A 15,969-nucleotide genomic window follows, 5' to 3' on the forward strand; every position below is an offset into this window, starting at 1 on the left:
GAACCCTTCCTGAAGTTTCCGAACAGTCCTGCGGTGTCTCCTTCCAAGGTAAGCTGAGAACCAGGGCCCAGGTTTTGCAGCCAGGTCATGGCGCAGAGTTGGGGCGGGGGGAGTTTGGGTATCATCGAACAGCGATGGTTGCCGGAGGTATTTTTATGGTCACGATGATGGTGAGGGGTCTGGAGACCAAGTCCTACGAGGAAAGGTTGAAGGAGCTGGGTATGTTTAGCCTGGAGAGGAGAAGACCGAGAGATGATATGATAACCATCTTCAAGTACTTGAAGGGCTGTCGTGTAGAGTTGTTTTCTGTTGCCCCAGAAGGTCGGACCAGAACCAACGGGTGGAAATTCAATCCAAAGAGTTTCTGTCTAGAGTCATTAGGAAGAATTTTCTAACAGAGCGGTTCCTCAGTGGAACAGGCCTACTCGGGAGGTGGTGAGCTCTCCTTCCATGGAGGTTTTTAAGCAGAGGTTAGATGGCCATCTGTCAGCAATGCTGTTTCTATTACCTTAAACAGATCATGAGAGGGAGGACATCTTAGCCATCTTCTGGGCATGGAGTAGGGGTCTCTGGGGGTGTGGGGAGATAGTTGTGAATATCCTGCATTGTGCAGGGGGTTGGACTAGATGACCCTGGTGGTCCCTTCCAACTCTATGATTCAATTGTTTTAGTGTGTGGGGGGGTCTTGCATGCATTACTAACTAACGCGGTTTCATTCCTCTCAGCTCTCCTCGGATTACATCCCCGAGGAAGAAATCCAGATGGAGGTCCAGCGGATCGAGAGAGATCTGGACGAGCTGGAGCTGAAAGGGGTGGACATGGAGAAGCAGCTGCGGAACTGCGAGGGAGGTAGGTGGCCGCAGTTTCTTTAATTTATCACCACTCCTCGACCTCAGACATCCTTGGGTGTCTCCCATCCAAGTACTAAACAGGGCCAACCCTACTTAGCTTCCAAGATCTAACTGGATCAGGCTAGACTTGGCGATCCAGGGCCGGGCGAAAAGCGTGCCGTCGAGTCGCAACAGACTCACGGAAACCCCATGGAGTTCCATCTCATGGAATTTCCAAGGCAAGTGATAAACAGGGGTGTTTTGCCATTGCCTGCCTCTGTGTAGCAACCCCGGACTTCCTTGGTGGTCTCCCATATGAGTACTACCAAGGACAGACCCTGCTTAGCTTCTGAGGTCCGACGAGATCATGCTAGCCTGGGCCATCACAGCGGTATCTATCTGATGGAGTGAATTAAATCAGAATCATAGAGTTGGAAGGGACCGCCAGGGTCATCTAGTCCAACCCCCTGCACAATGCAGAAAATTCACAACTCTCTCCCCTCCAACACCCCCAGTGACCCCTACTCCATACCCGGATGATGGCAAACATTCCTCCAGGATCCCTGGCCAATCTGGCCTGGAGGAAAGTTGCTTCCTGAACCCCGAGTGGCTATCAGCATTCCCCTGGGCATGTAAGGAAGGGCCACGAGAGCCAAACACTGGTGTCACCCCTTCCTGCCTTCCCTCTTGTGACCTGTCAAAGTTCACGCGGGTTCTTCAGCTTGTCGTTGGGTCTTGTGTCTAGATGACCGCGAGGATGCCCTGATGGTGGAATGGTTCAAGCTTATCCATGAGAAGCAGCTGCTCTTGAGGCGGGAGTCGGAGCTTATGTACAGGTGGGTGACCCCACGAGCAGTCTCTCTAGTCCCCCAGGGGGTGGTGGTGGTGGTGGGAAGGTGGCAGGCGGATGGTTGTTGAACAGGCAGTTGGCATCTTGCAATCTGCAGGTCTTGCCTTACAACATGGTGTGGGAGGGTCTTGGCCCTTGACCGCATCAGCGGGTGAAAAGCAATGGTCTTTCTACGACTTTGGGTCTCCAGCCAGTGTGAGCCAGAGTGACGTAGTGGTTAAGAGCGGTGGACTCTAATCTGGAGAACTGGGTTTGATTCCCCACTCCTCCCCATGAGCAGCGGACTCTAATCTGGAGAACCGGGTTCAATTCCCACTCCTCCCCATGAGCGGCGGACTCTAATCTGGAGAACCGGGTTCGATTCCCCACTCCTCCACAGGAGCGGCGGACTCTAATCTGGAGAACTGGGTTCGATTCCCCGCTCCTCCCCATGAGTGGCGGACTCTAATCTGGAGAACCGGGTTCAATTCCCACTCCTCCCCATGGGTGGCGGACTCTAATCTGGAGAATCGGGGTCAATTTCCCACTCCTCCCCACGAGCGGCAGACTCTAATCCGGAGAACCGGGTTCGATTTCCTACTCCTCCCCATGAGCGGCGGACTCTAATCTGGAGAACCGGGTTCGATTCCCCCCTCCTCCACATGAGCGGCGGACTCCAATCTGGAGAACCGGGTTGGTTTCCCCTCTCCTCCAAGTGAAGCCTGCTGGGTGACCTTGGGCTAGTCACCGTTCTCTCCGAACTCCCAGCCCCACCTACAGCTCAAGGTGTCTGTTGTGGGGAGGGGAGATCTGGGTGCAAATCCTCATGCCCTGACCACTTCCTTCCCCCACACCCTTTTTGGAAAACAGGTCCAGGCAACAAAAACTGGAGGAGAAGCAGTGGGATACGGAGACGGAGCTCCGGAACCTCATGAATAAGCCCGGTAGGTGCTTTTATCTTTTCTTGAGAATATTTTAGGATACTTCTCCAGGGATGTGAGGGTGTGGGTATCACTTTCTTTCTCTTATTTGTCCGAAGAAGCGAGCTGTGACTCACAAAAACTCGCAACCCTGCCAGAAAGTTTTGTTAGTCTCTAAGGTGCTACTGGACTCTGGCTCTTTTCTACTGCTACAGACAGACTAACACAAAGAGAAGGACCAAGAGGACCCATTGTGGTCTTTCTTTTATTTCTTCCGCTCAGTGTCCTTCTCTCCTAACACCTTCCCGCTACCTCGAGGACATATCATTCAGATAGTCACGAAATTGCATCCCCGACTGCAGCAAACCTAGAGCGCCAAATGCCGACATTTCAAGAAAGAGCCTGAAAAACTGTGGCTTGGATTCCTTGGACTTTCCTACAAAAGGGTTCTCTTGGGACAGGCATTCCTTAGCTACTTCTGTGCACCTGTCCCTCACAACTATAAGGGCCCCCTCTTCCAGCGTGGCGTAGTGGTGAAGAGCAGTGGTTTGGAGTGGGGCTCTAACCTGGAGAGCCGGGTTTGATACCCCCGCTCCTCCACGTTGAGCCACGGACGGTAATCTGGTGAACTGGATTTGTTTCCCCACTCCTGCACATGAAGCCAGCTGGGTGACCATGGGCTAGTCACACACTCTCAGCTCCACCTACCTCTCAGGGTGTCTGTTGCGGGGAGGTGATTGTAAGCCAGTTTGATTCTTCCTTAAGTGGTAGAGAAAGTCGGCATATAAAAACCAACTCTCCTCCTCCTCCTCCTCCTCCTCCTCCTCCTCCTCCTCCTCCTCCTCCTCTTCTTCTTCTTCTTCTTCTTCTTCTTCTTCTTCTTCTTCTTCTTCTTCTTCTTCTTCTTCTTTTCCTCCTCCTCCTGGGTCTGTTGTGTGTGTTGTGGGGAAGGGAAGGTGACTGTAAGCCGGTTTGATTCTTCCTCAAGTGGTAGAGAAAGTCGGAATATTAAACCAACTCTTCTTCTTCTTCTTCTTCTTCTTCTTCTTCTTCATCATCATCTTCTTCTTCCCCTGTACCTCTCTCAATTTCCCTCTTCCTCCCTCTTTCCTGATCTTCCTCGCTGCCTCTTCTTGTCCCCTTCAAGTCCTTTGTTCTCTTTTTGTTCTCTGCCTCCTCTGTTTCTTTCCCCTCTTTCTGCTTCCCCTGGAATCCAGAACCGGACAATAAGCTCTGTCTGAGTCCTCTTTGCTCGAAATCCCCGGCGTCCCCCAGTTGGAGCTGTTTCAAGGCCCGTAGATAGAAATGACAGTGTTGTGTCTGGTTTTTTTCTTCTCCTGTGCAGAATCCTTGAAGACCCCCAAAGAAAAGGCCCAAGAGGAAGAGTTGCTCAAATCCTATCTGGCCATCGTCGATGGTCGGAATGAAATTGTGGAGAACCTGGATGAGGACCGAATCAGGTGGGGTAACGGACATGCTCAATCTCTCCAGCTTTCAGGGTGCTAGAGGGTGCAAGCACAGCGTGTTAGATCCCCGTTAGTGGTGGTTCACTAAGGATAGAGAACCTGTTTTGCATACATAAGGTCCCAGGTTCAGTCCACGGTGTCTCCAGTTAAATTTTCAGGTACTCAGTGATAGGAAAGACCTTGACTTAAGAAGAAGAAGAGGAAGAAGAGTTGGTTTTTATATGCCGACTTTCTCTACCACTTAAGAGAGACTCCAACTGGCTTACAATCACCTTCCCTTCCCCTCCCCACAATACCCTGTGAGGGGGGTGGGGCTGAGAGAGTGTGACCTGCCCAAGGTCACCCAGCTGGCTTCGTGTGGAGGAGTGGGGAAACCAACCCAGTTCGCCAGATTAGCCTCCGCCGCTCATGTGGAGAAGTGGGGAATGAAACCCGGTTCTCCAGATCAGACTCCACCGCTCCAAGCCACCGCTCTTAACCACTACGCCACACTGCCTCCCTGGAGAAACAGTTCTGGTCAGAGTAGATCTTGATAGCCCAAAGGTCTGACTTTGCATAGGGTAGGTTCATTGGCAGTTCTGGTCAGAGTAGATCTTGATAGCCCAAAGGTCTGACTTTGCATAGGGTAGGTTCATTGGCTTCCATTGGAATTAGCATATGTTAGACATCTAGTCCCTGACCTGGATAGCCCAGGCTAGCTCAGTCTTATCAGATCTTGGAAGCTAAGCAGCATCGGGTCTGGTTGGTTCTAGGATGGGAGAACACCAAGGAAGTCCAGGGTTGTGACACAGAGGCAGGCAATGGCCAACCCCATCTGAACATCTCTTGCCTTGAAAACCCTACCGGGTCACCGTAAGTCGGCTGTGACTCGATGGCCCTTGACACCGCACACGGCGGCAGGGCCGGATTTAGGTTTGATGAGGCCCTAAGCTATTGAAGGTAATGGGGCCCTTTATATGTCCAGCTGTCAACAACAAATTGTCGCTGTTTTTTGTGTTGAATGTATGCTATATGGTAATTTATGGGCCTAATAGGTATCTAAAGCCATTTGCTGTATGTAGGTTTTATTTTATTTGTTTTTTTTATCTTATATTTTGGAAATGTACATCCAGTTTTTTTTTTTCTTTAAATTTTTTGGGGGCCCCCAAGAGACCCAACAAGAGATGGATTGACTCCCTAAAGGAAGCCACAGCCTTCAGTTTGCAAGATCTGAGCAAGGCTGTCAAAAACAGGACATTTTGGAGGACTTTCATTCATAGGGTCGCCATGAATCGGAAGCGACTTGACGGCACTTAACACACACAAGAGAGTGGGGCCCTAAGCTATAGCTTGTTTAGCTCATACGTAAATCCGGCACTGGACAGCAGTCAAACAAGGGACCCATAAGTAATGGTAACTTGGAATTCAGATTATGTTACAGCTGGCTTGGACCCCAGAAGCACTGGGAATCGAACCTGTAATCTCCCGTGTGTGCTCTGCCGCGGGGCTACAGCTCCGTGAAAACCTCTGCCCGGTTTCCCTTTCTGTGCGGGGAATGGAATAAACGGGGAGAGCAAATTTACCTACCCACCTCCTATGTGTCTGGGTGGGCCTGGGAGGGGGCAGAACAGTGACTCATGCTGGGGCACGACAGGGAGGCTGAGTTATTCTGTTGTGTGTCTGCACTAAGTGTGGTTGAATGATCCTATCAGACGCACGGTCGAGATGCGTGGCCTCGCTGAAGACTGACTGGGAGGAAGGCCGGCCACAGCTTAGGCAGTGTTGCGGCAGGCAGACTCTTTGGGGGGGCAGGGAATGCTGTTCTGTATCTATATAGAGAGATAATATTTATTCATAACAAAATATGCAGAGATAAGGGAGAATTCTTGCCCTTAGAGGAGGGGACGCCTTGCAAGAATCACTGATCTGGGCATACCTTGTGATTCAAGGGAGGCAGAACAGAGACTCATTCAGAGAAGCAATAACCAACCTACTCATGTGGGGGGAGGAGTAGGTAATTTATTGCTTCCTTGCATTGGGAATGATTGCTCTTATTGTAAAATATACAGAGATATGGCAAAATTATCCACCCCTGGTGGAGATTGGTTAGGCCCAGGGCAGAACGTCAGGCAGAGATACAGTGGACAGCCTCTCCTTTTAGTTGAATATCGCCCAAAGCTTTTTAAAGAATTGATTTATTTCTTGCAGCGCACTAGCAATTATCTTGCCGTATACCCGTTTTGCTTCAACATTAGCCCTAAGGGAATGAGATTTGACGGGGAACGGAGTCAGAAATCGGCCGGATCTGAATTCCTCGGCCCGTACTAATTCTGGTAATTGGGCGGCGCTTGATCAGAAAACTGGGGAAGTAACGTGCCACCCTAGGGGCAGCTAGGATCTTGCTTAGCATGGACAAGTTACGAGCCAGTGTGGTGTAGTGGTTAAGGGCTGCGGACTCGAATCTGGAGAACCGAGCTCGATTCCCCGCTCCTCCACATGAAGCCTGCTGGGTGACCTTGGGCTAGTCGCAGTTGTCTCCAAACATTTTCAGCCCCACCGACCTGTCGTGGGGAGGGGAAGGGAGCGGGCCCTTCTCTGACTGCCTTCTGTTCCTTCCGTAGGGAGCTGGAAGAGGACAAAGAGATGGCGGCCCTGATCCAGAAGCTTGGTAAGCTTGGTAGATCAGGAGCCCCCCCCCATGGGAAATTCCTAAGATGCTGAATTCTTTCTCCAGCGCTACTTCCAGCGGTTGATCATATGCTATAAGGCTGGTCACCTGGGAGGGGGCAGCACATTGCCAGTAGGGGTTAAAGTTGAGGCCTGTCCCTGGAAAAACTGAATATCACTGGTGTGGTCATGGAATCATAGAATCATAGAGTTGGAAGGGACCACCAAGGTCATCTAGTCCAACCCCCTGCACAATGCAGGAATTTCACAACTACCTCCCCCCCACACCCCCAGTGACCCCTACTCCATGCCCAGAAGATGGCCAAGATGCCCTCCCTCTCATGAACTGCCTAAGGTCATAGAATCAGCATTGCTGACAGATGGCCATTTGGTGCCATCCTTTCCTGGGAGTAAGCCCCATGGAATAAAACAGAAGCTTATGCTTCGAGTAGACCTGCTAAGGATTACTCTCGACCAGAATGACCTATCATCCGGGAGGTCTCCAGTTCAAATCTCCCTCTGCCATTAACTCACTGGGAGAGAGGCTCTCTTTCTTAGCGTCGGTCCATCCCCCCCCCCCCCGGCCAAGTGGAGGCGTAGCAAGGCTGCTCCCGCCTTGCAGGGTTGTCATGAGGGTCATTGTGCGCGATGGTCCTGTGGAACGCTGAATGCACACTGTCGATGCCGAGCATGGCTCTAACAGAGGAGAGGAAATGATACCAGGCCGCCCCCTTGTCTCCGTGGTTGGGAAACTGGATTTATAACCTCCTTGTTAACTTTGGCTTTTAAAAAAAAAGAAACAAGAAAAGGTCCTAGGTGGTAATTTCCCCCCCGCCCTTCCTCCACAGATGTGCCTCGTAGCAACCAGGAAGGTGAAAAGAAAAAAGTCAAGTTCGGCTTGTTCAAAACGCTGCAACTGAAAATCAAGAGCTAGACCCGCGGGCGACGCGCACCCTCAGCGTTTGCCTCCGCGGAGGCCGAGGGGCAATTCTGGCCCCACGACGGCAAAAACGGAGACCTGTTTTCGAGGAGAATCAAACCCTGCTTGGAAATGACAGAAGGAATGCTTGCTTGGGGAGTCAAGGGTGATTCTGGGGTCAGAATTCACCTCCTCCAAGAAGGAGTTGACCCTGCTCGGGATCCAGTCCAACGGCTTTTGCCAACATCTGCTCAGTAGCGACTTCCTCGATAATCTGAGTTTTCCCTCGACACTCGGACCTATTGCAATGGCCTCGCCCCACTAGATTTGGCGAGATGAGACCATCGGCGCGGCCATAAAACCTTGAGCAACCGCCAGACTCCCGGCTCGCAAGACTTTGCCTGAAACTTGAACTGAGAGGTGACGCAGGGCTGCCGATGCAAATGGCAGCCAGTATCTCCATTGGTTCTTTGTGGCACTGAAGTACTACGTAACCCATGGTGTGGTGCGATCGTACCATCCTTTTTCCTTCCCCTCATGTGTCATGGCATGTTTGGGCTGCTACATCTGCTTGTATGTGACTGATTTGGGGCTTGGAGCATGGAATGCCGTCTTCATCCTGGTAGGACATCTGTGCCTTTACACCAGCAGTGGACAATTTTTTTTAGCCCACATTTGAATCTCTGATTGCTTTGGAGGTCGAGTTGGGACGCGGCACCCAGTGCCGGCGCTGGAAACAGCAAGTGCTGACTCCCACTGTGGATCAAAGCAGGCCGAAATCCCCCTGCGGCCCTCTCTCCCAGCTCGCTGGTCTTGAACACATGAAGCTGCCCTGTACTGAATCAGACCCTTGGTCCATCAAAGTCAACACTGTCCACTCAGACCGGCAGCGGCTCTCCAGGGTCTCAGGCAGAGGTCCTTCACACCACCTACTTGCCTGGTACCTTTAACTGGAGATGCCAGGGACTGAACCCGGGACCTTCTGCATGTCCAGCAGATGCTCTGTCTTAGTCGCCTTGGCCCTCAAGCTGGTTAACGGTTTCTTTCAGGAGCATCAACGTCTTGCTGACTGTGAAGTCCAGGACACCAGTGTGACCCGCGAATCAGTCCGCTCAAAAAGCCGGCGGAAATTCTCCCACGGGCAGTCCCGTTCTTGCCTCCCCTTGACCATCAAGCAGATGTTACGGCCTGCTGGCAAACTTCCCCTCTCCTCCACCCTGGTGGAGGAAGGGGGAACCACACCTGTTGAATTTCCGCCTGTTCAGCGATAGTGTCACGGCACAGGGGCCTCGGTAGAAAAACACTAGCAACTTCTCGTGCCGAGTGATCTACGGCTGTTTGCTGAGTTGGGGTGTCAGGAAGGGCCAACTGGGAGTTTGCGTATTTCTTGGCTGCTTTATACTTCTGGAGAAGCTTTTCTAGCCAGGGTCCCCACATTTTTGGCTTGACACAGCTCCTGTGTTGTTATCACCTGCGGGGCAATGATGAATTTACATCTCATTTACATCTCATTATCGCACTGGTTGCCCTGATCTGGATGGCCCAAGCTAGCCTGATCTCATAGAATCATAGAGTTGGAAGGGACCACCAGGGTCATCTAGTCCAACCCCCTGCACAATGCAGGAAATTAACAACTAACTCCCCCCACATCCCCAGTGACCCCAACCCTCCCCCCACCATGCAAGATCCCACAATCAAAGCACTCCTGACAGATGGCCATCTAGCCTCTGCTTAAAGACCTCCAAAGACGGGGACTCCACCACCCTCCGAGGCAGCTCATTTCACCGTCGAACCTCCCTCACCATCAGGAAGTTCTTCCTAATGTTTAGGTGGAATCGCTTTTCTCTTAGTTTAAATCCATTACTCCGTGTCCTAGTCTCTGTATCAACGGAGAACAAGATAGTACCCTCATCAACATGACATCCCTTCAAATATTTAAACATGGCTGTCATGTCTCCCCTCAACCTTCTCTTCTCCAGACTAAAGAAACCCAACTCCCTAAGTCTCTCCTCATAGGGCATGGAGTCCAGACCTTTGACCATGCTGGTCGCCCTCCTCTGGACACGCTCCAACTTGTCAACATCCTTCTTAAATTGTGGAGCCCAAAACTGGACACAGTATTCCAAGTGAGGTCTGACCAATGCAGAATACAGTGGTAGTATTACTTCCCTTGATCTAGAAGAAGAAGACGAAGACGAAGAAGAAGAGTTGGTTTAATATTCCGACTTTCTCTACCACTTAAGGGAGAATCAATACTCCTGTTGATGCAGCCCAGAATTGCAATGGCCTTCTTAGCCGCCGCCTGGTGGATCATCAGATCTCAGAAGCTAAGTAGGGTTGATCTTGGTTAGTACTTGGATGGGAGGCCACCAAGGAAGCTCAGGGGTGCTACACGGAGATAGGCAATGGCCAACCACCTCGGTGTGTCTTTTCCCCTGACCTGGATGGCCCAGGCTAGCCCGATCTCATCAGCTCTCAGGATCAGCCCTGGTTAGTACTTGGATGGGAGACCGCCAAGGAAGCCCAGGGTTGCTACAAAGAGGCAGGCGATGGCAAACCGCCTCTGTCCGTCTCTTGCCTTGAAAATCCTACGGGGTCTGCAACCGGAGGACGCTTTCCACCACCCCACTGTACCGGTGTAAACATTTTCTGCTGTAAATAGTCCCAGGAAGCCTCTGCGTCTCCAGCCAGGGGCCGGCAAACCGTGTTCCTTGCCGGATTTTAGCCGGGCGAGCGTGTTACCAGGCTCAATTCCGAAAGCCCATTTGGGGGCCGACCCCCAGTGTGAGTGTTTTCTCGTCCACCAGGTGGCGGTGCCGCTCTCGAGAAGTCCCTTTCGCCTACACTAGAGGGAAAGGTTTTGTTTTAGTTTCAAAAGTGTGTAGGGTGGGAATTTAGGAAGCTTATCAAAACCGGGGGGGGGGGGAAGGAAGCACGAGGAAAGGTGGAAAGGGGGTGGGAAAGCATCAGCGCATACGTCTGTATAGTTCGGCTGCCAATACCGCGACCGGCTTTTATTTTTGCACTTGTTCGTATTAAATCAAGAGTGATTTAAACAGTCGGCTTGTCAAATCGTTTTGAAGATGCGGGCTGGGAAAGAGACCGGCTCCGTCCCCGACGTCTAAATTTTAAACAGCGCCCGCCCTGACAGCTCAAGAGAGAGGTGGTCGGGTGTAGCGTCAAGGGGAGCCGTCCATTTATTAGAGCCGGCGTGGTGTAGTGATTAGAGCCTTGGCCTGGGAGACCTGGGTTCGAATCCCCACTCAGCTGAGGGATCTTGCTTGGGTGACTTTGGGCCAGTCGCTAGGATTGCCAACCTCCAGGTACTGGAAATCACAGGCATTTATGGCAAAAAATTATATACAAACTCAGTACTGCATTTGCAAGTTGTATAATGTGAGCATAAACATGAACACATACAAAACAATCCAATTGATGCTATAACATGATTATACACATGTAGAATCCATCTGGAGTCGCATCACGTCCGGAAAGCTGTATAGCGAACGCCAAAATAGGTCTCCGGTAAGTGTCCTATTTCGCAAGCCGCTTTTTCATCATTGGCCGTCCACAAAGACAATTTCCTCTGCACTGTTGTTCTATAAAAACGTGTAAGTGCTCATAAATAACAAGAAAATTTGCAGGAGTGGCAAAGCATGCATAATTACATACAGTTTAAGAAATTACAAGATTACGTACCCGAGTGTACAGGCTCATAGCCTCCCTGTAGTAATGGATGACGAATCTGCGTCACCTAAACAATTTCGCTTTAGTTCCTGATTTAAAGGGAACGTGCCCAATTTCTCATAGGTGATGCCAAGTATCCAAAAAATTGCTATGCTAACTACAAAACTTTAAGAGTAGTATACAACATCATAGCCCAAAGTTATCCGTAAGTGAAACATCAATACATGGGTTCCAAAAATTGGTTACAGCAAGTAATTACAAAACATAGTTACAAAAAGCTGGACAAGTCAAAACTAGTATTGAGGCCATTGGGTGCCAACGTATCAAATACTGCTCAAACCTCCAGGTACTAGCTGGAGATCTCCGGCTATTACAGCTGACCTCCAGCCGGTAGAGAGCAGTTCCCCTGGAGAAAATGGCCGCTGTGGCAATTGGACTCTATGGCACCCTCCTCAGGCTCCGCCCCCAAAACCCGCCGGTGGCGAAGAGGGACCTGGCAACCCTACCAGTCACACATAAGAACATAAGAAAAGGCCCTGCTGGATCAGACCAAGGCCCATCAAGTCCAGCAGTCTGTTCACCCAGTGGCCAACACATGCTCGGCCTAACCTACTTTGCAGGGTGGTTGTGAGGGTGGAGAAGAGAATGATGTGAACTGCTCTGGGGAGGAAGGCAGGATCTGAATGGAGCGGATAATATTTATTTCAGGGATAATAAAGGAATGGCTAGGCAGTCTCCCCTTTATGCCCATACATACTTATTTACTTTTATTATTTTTTAAAAGGACAGGGTGATGCGTTGGCTTCCAGCCCTTATCCAAGAATCAGGAAAAGGTGCAGCCGCCAAGTCCCAGTTCGGTATTCTGAAATACTAGTCAGAGAGGGAAGATGATGCAGGAAAACACTATCTCAATAAGCGGAGATTTGCTAGATAAGGTCAAAGGTCCGCGTATTTATTTACTTACTTTCTTGGCATACTTATGTACCGCTTTTCTCCTGAAACATAGTCCGCTATCAGGTTTCCCATGGCGGCCAAGCAGACAGCGTCGCCGAGTTCTGCAAGCAAGTTCCGCAAGTGGATTATAAATAAAGGGAATAAATGAATGAAACCCCCGGACAGGTTGGCCGGGACCTCCGCCGGGCATTGTGCGACAGAGGCACGCTGCTTCTGAACAGAGAATCATAGAGTTGGAAGGGACCACCAGGGTCATCTAGTCCAACCCCCTGCACAATGCAGGAATCTCACAACTAACCCCCCCACACACACACCCCTAGTGACCAGAAGATGGCCAAGATGCCCTCCCTCTCATCATCTGCCTAAGGTCACAGAATCAGCATTGCTGACAGATGGCCATCTAGCCTCTTCTTAAAAACCTCCAGAGAAGGAGAGCTCACCACCTCCCGAGGAAGCCTGTTCCACTGAGGAACCGCTCTAAGTGTTAGAAAATTCTTCCTAATGTCTAGACGGAAACTCTTTTGATTTAATTTCAACCCGTTGGTTCTGGTTGGGCCTTCTTGGGCAACAGAAAACAACTCGGCACCATCACTCCTCAGATACTTGAACATGGTTCTCATATTCCCTCTCAGTCTTCTCCTCTTCAGGCTAAACATCCCCAGCTCCTTCAACCTTTCCTCATAGGACTTGGTCTCCAGACCCCTCACCATCTTTGTTGCCCTCCTCTGGACACGTTCCAGCTTGTCTACATCTTTCTTAAATTGTGGTGCCCAAAACTGAACACAGTACTCTAGGTGAGGTCTAACCAGAGCAAAATAAAGCGATACCACTTATAGAGCCAGCGGTGGTTTGGAAGCGGTGGACTCTGATCTGGAGAACCAGGTTTGATTCCCCACTCCTCTACAGGCGGCCGCTAATCTGGTGAACCGGGTTGGTTTCCCCATTCCTACACATGAAGCCAGCTGGGTGACCATGGGCTAGTCACACTCTCTCAGCCCCACCTACCTCACAGGGTGTCTTGCGGGGAGAGGAAGGGAAGGGGATTGTAAACCGGTTTGATTCTTCCTTAAGTGCTAAAGAAAGTCGGCACATAAAAACCAACTCTTCTTCTTGTTCCCCTTCCCCTTTGGAAATGGCTGTCAATGCAACAGCAGTACCTTCCTTGTTCTCCTTTTATTTGCTGATTTCCAGTTTCCCCACTCAAGTATTTATTTACTTACCCTCTCTCTATATACCACTGTTTGATTCCTGGAATCCACCAAGCAGCGAATGACGTTCTTGAAATCCATAAGACAACACTGAAAACAGAACCCAAAAAAATAAAAACTACGCACGAAGCACGAAACGGAGCCAGCAGCTGTCCAATAAACACCAATAGGCTTGCCGCTGTCTCAGCCGAAGAGCTACTGAACAGCTGTGCAGCTGCGCGGTAGGGGCAGCGGCGTCGTTTCGTTCCTTTGCCTTTCGGCACTTCCTCGTCTGAGGAGCGGGTTAAAATCGATTCCCCCATCTCCGCACCGCAGTGTCGTCGCAAGGCGAGGGGGTTAAATGATGCGGCAGGGGACCCCATAAGACTGTGCAGAAATGCTCGCATGCAACAGAGGGGAGAGGCCGTGGCTCAGCGGTAGAGCATCTTGGCATGCAGAAGGTCCCAGGTTCAGTCCCCGGCATCTCCAGTTATAAAGGACCAGGCAGCAGGTGAGGTGAAAGACCTCTGCCTGAGAGTCTGGAGAGCTGCTGCCAGTCTGAGAAGACAATACTGACCTCGATGGACTAATGGTCTGATTCACTGGAAGGCAGTTTTATGTGGGCTGTGGCTCAGTGGTAGAACCTCAGAAGGTCCCAGGTTCAATCCCCAGTGTCTCCAGGGAAAAGGACCGGCAGTAGGTGATGTGAAAGACCTGATTAGACAATACTGACTGTGATAGACCAATGATCTCATTCAGGAGAAGGCAGCTTCATATGTACATATATCGCATGCAGAAGGTCCCAGGTTCAATCCCCGGCATCTCCAGTTAAAGGGACCAGGCAAGTAGGTGATGGGAAAGACCTCTGCCTGAGACCCTGGAGAGCCGCTGCTGGTCTGAGTAGACAATACTGACCTTGATGGACTTAGAGGGTCTGATTCAGTATAAGGCAAAGGGAAGGGACTGAATGGTATAGCATCTGCTTGGCATGCAGAAGGTCCCAGGTTCAATCCCCGGCGTCTCCAGTTAAAGGGACTAGGCAGTAGGTGATGTGAAAGATCTCTGTGCCTGAGACCTGGAGAGCCGCTGCTGGTCTGGGTAGACAATACTGACTTTGATAGAACAAGGGTCTGATTCACTATAAGGCAGCTTCATGTGCTCATGTGATCAACCCCTTGGTAATATGGACTCAGGTTCTTGACAAATGGTAAGAGTTTTTGACCAAAACCAGTGGCTGACTGATCTGCTCACGGTTTATTCATAGGATGGGCACAAGAGGAGAGCTCAGAGGGGGGAGGCTATAATTCTCATTGGGTCATGTGAGAACTAGGAAGGGCAGTGGCTCAGTGGAAGAGCATCTGCTTGGCATGCCGAAGGTGCCAGGTTCAATCCCCGGCAGCTCCAGTTAACAGGATCGGGCCGTAGACGATGCGAAAGACCTCTGTCTGAGACCCTGGAGAGTGGCTGCCGGTCTGAGTAGGCAGTACTGACCATAATAGACCCAGGGGTCTGACCCAGTCGAAGGCAGCTTTATTTACGGGGGGATTATGGCTCAGTGGAAGAGCGCCTGCTTAGTAGCAGTAACCGTTCAACATCTCAGGCAGAAGCGCTGCTTAGCAGGATGCCTTTTAAAGTGAAGACACTGTTTAAAAATATTCCCTTGCAAACATGCACACATGAAGCTGCCTTCTGCTGAATCAGACCCTTGGTCCATCAAAGTGAGTCTTGTCTACTCAGACTGGCAGCGGCTCTCCAGGGTCTCCGGCAGGGGTCTTTCACATCACCTACCTGCCTAGTCTCTTTAACTGGAGCTGCTGGGGATTGAACTTGGGACCTCCTGCATGCCAAGCAGATGCTCTACCAATGAGCCACAGCCCCTCCCCAGCACACCTTCATCCACATAGTGAAGGTTCTTGCACTGCTTTTAGAAATCTGCACGGCCAATCAGATCTCCAATGGGCAATCCAAAGTCTTGCTGGGCAAACCTTTCCCACTGCAAGTTATGCATAACCTCACACATTGACGTTCAACGGTTGGCTCCGCCTTTTGGGGCTGCCATTTTTGTGGCCACGCCCCCCCGGGTCAGAATCCTGTGGGGCCCGCAGGCTCAAAAAGGTTGGGGATCCCGGGCGTAGATACAATTTAGCCCCCGTGCGGATGTTGTGGAAGAAGGTTATCTGACTGTGTAGTGTGTACTACACAGTATGAAGACTTGGGGACGGGGGGCGTGCTATAAGAACCTGCCCTTAGAGTCACAAAAGTGGCGACTCAGTTACTTGTTCTATACTAAGAATATCTTTGCCTTTATTGAAATGAGATTCCTAGTAGGCTGCTAAATGTCGTATGCTCTGGCGGGGCTTTTAATGCGGGGCTTTTAAAACGGGCCTTTTAATAATGGGGCTTTTAATATGGGCCTTTTAGAATCATAGAGTTGGAAGGGACCCCCAGGGCCATCTAGTCCACCCCCCCTGCACAATGCAGGAAATTCACAACTACCGCCCCCCCACACACCCCTAGTGACCAGAAGATGG

The 15,969-nt window shown here is 50.8% G+C and overlaps 1 protein-coding gene across 1 annotated transcript in view; it reads left to right on the forward strand.

The window, feature by feature from the left end:
- Positions 1–7,625, forward strand: part of MICALL2 (MICAL like 2) — a 34,108-nt gene extending 26,483 nt beyond the window's left edge. The window contains exons 11-17 of the mRNA XM_056866624.1: positions 1–48; positions 726–849; positions 1,576–1,666; positions 2,530–2,603; positions 3,925–4,039; positions 6,646–6,692; positions 7,540–7,625. The exon at positions 1–48 is cut by the window's left edge and continues 17 nt beyond it. Coding sequence (XP_056722602.1) covers positions 1–48; positions 726–849; positions 1,576–1,666; positions 2,530–2,603; positions 3,925–4,039; positions 6,646–6,692; positions 7,540–7,625 — 585 coding nt within the window. The remainder of the gene's footprint in view (positions 49–725; positions 850–1,575; positions 1,667–2,529; positions 2,604–3,924; positions 4,040–6,645; positions 6,693–7,539) is intronic.
- Positions 7,626–15,969: the final 8,344 nt, after the last annotated feature.

This window comes from Euleptes europaea, chromosome 21, assembly GCF_029931775.1.
Source record: "Euleptes europaea isolate rEulEur1 chromosome 21, rEulEur1.hap1, whole genome shotgun sequence".
NCBI lineage: Eukaryota > Metazoa > Chordata > Lepidosauria > Squamata > Sphaerodactylidae > Euleptes > Euleptes europaea.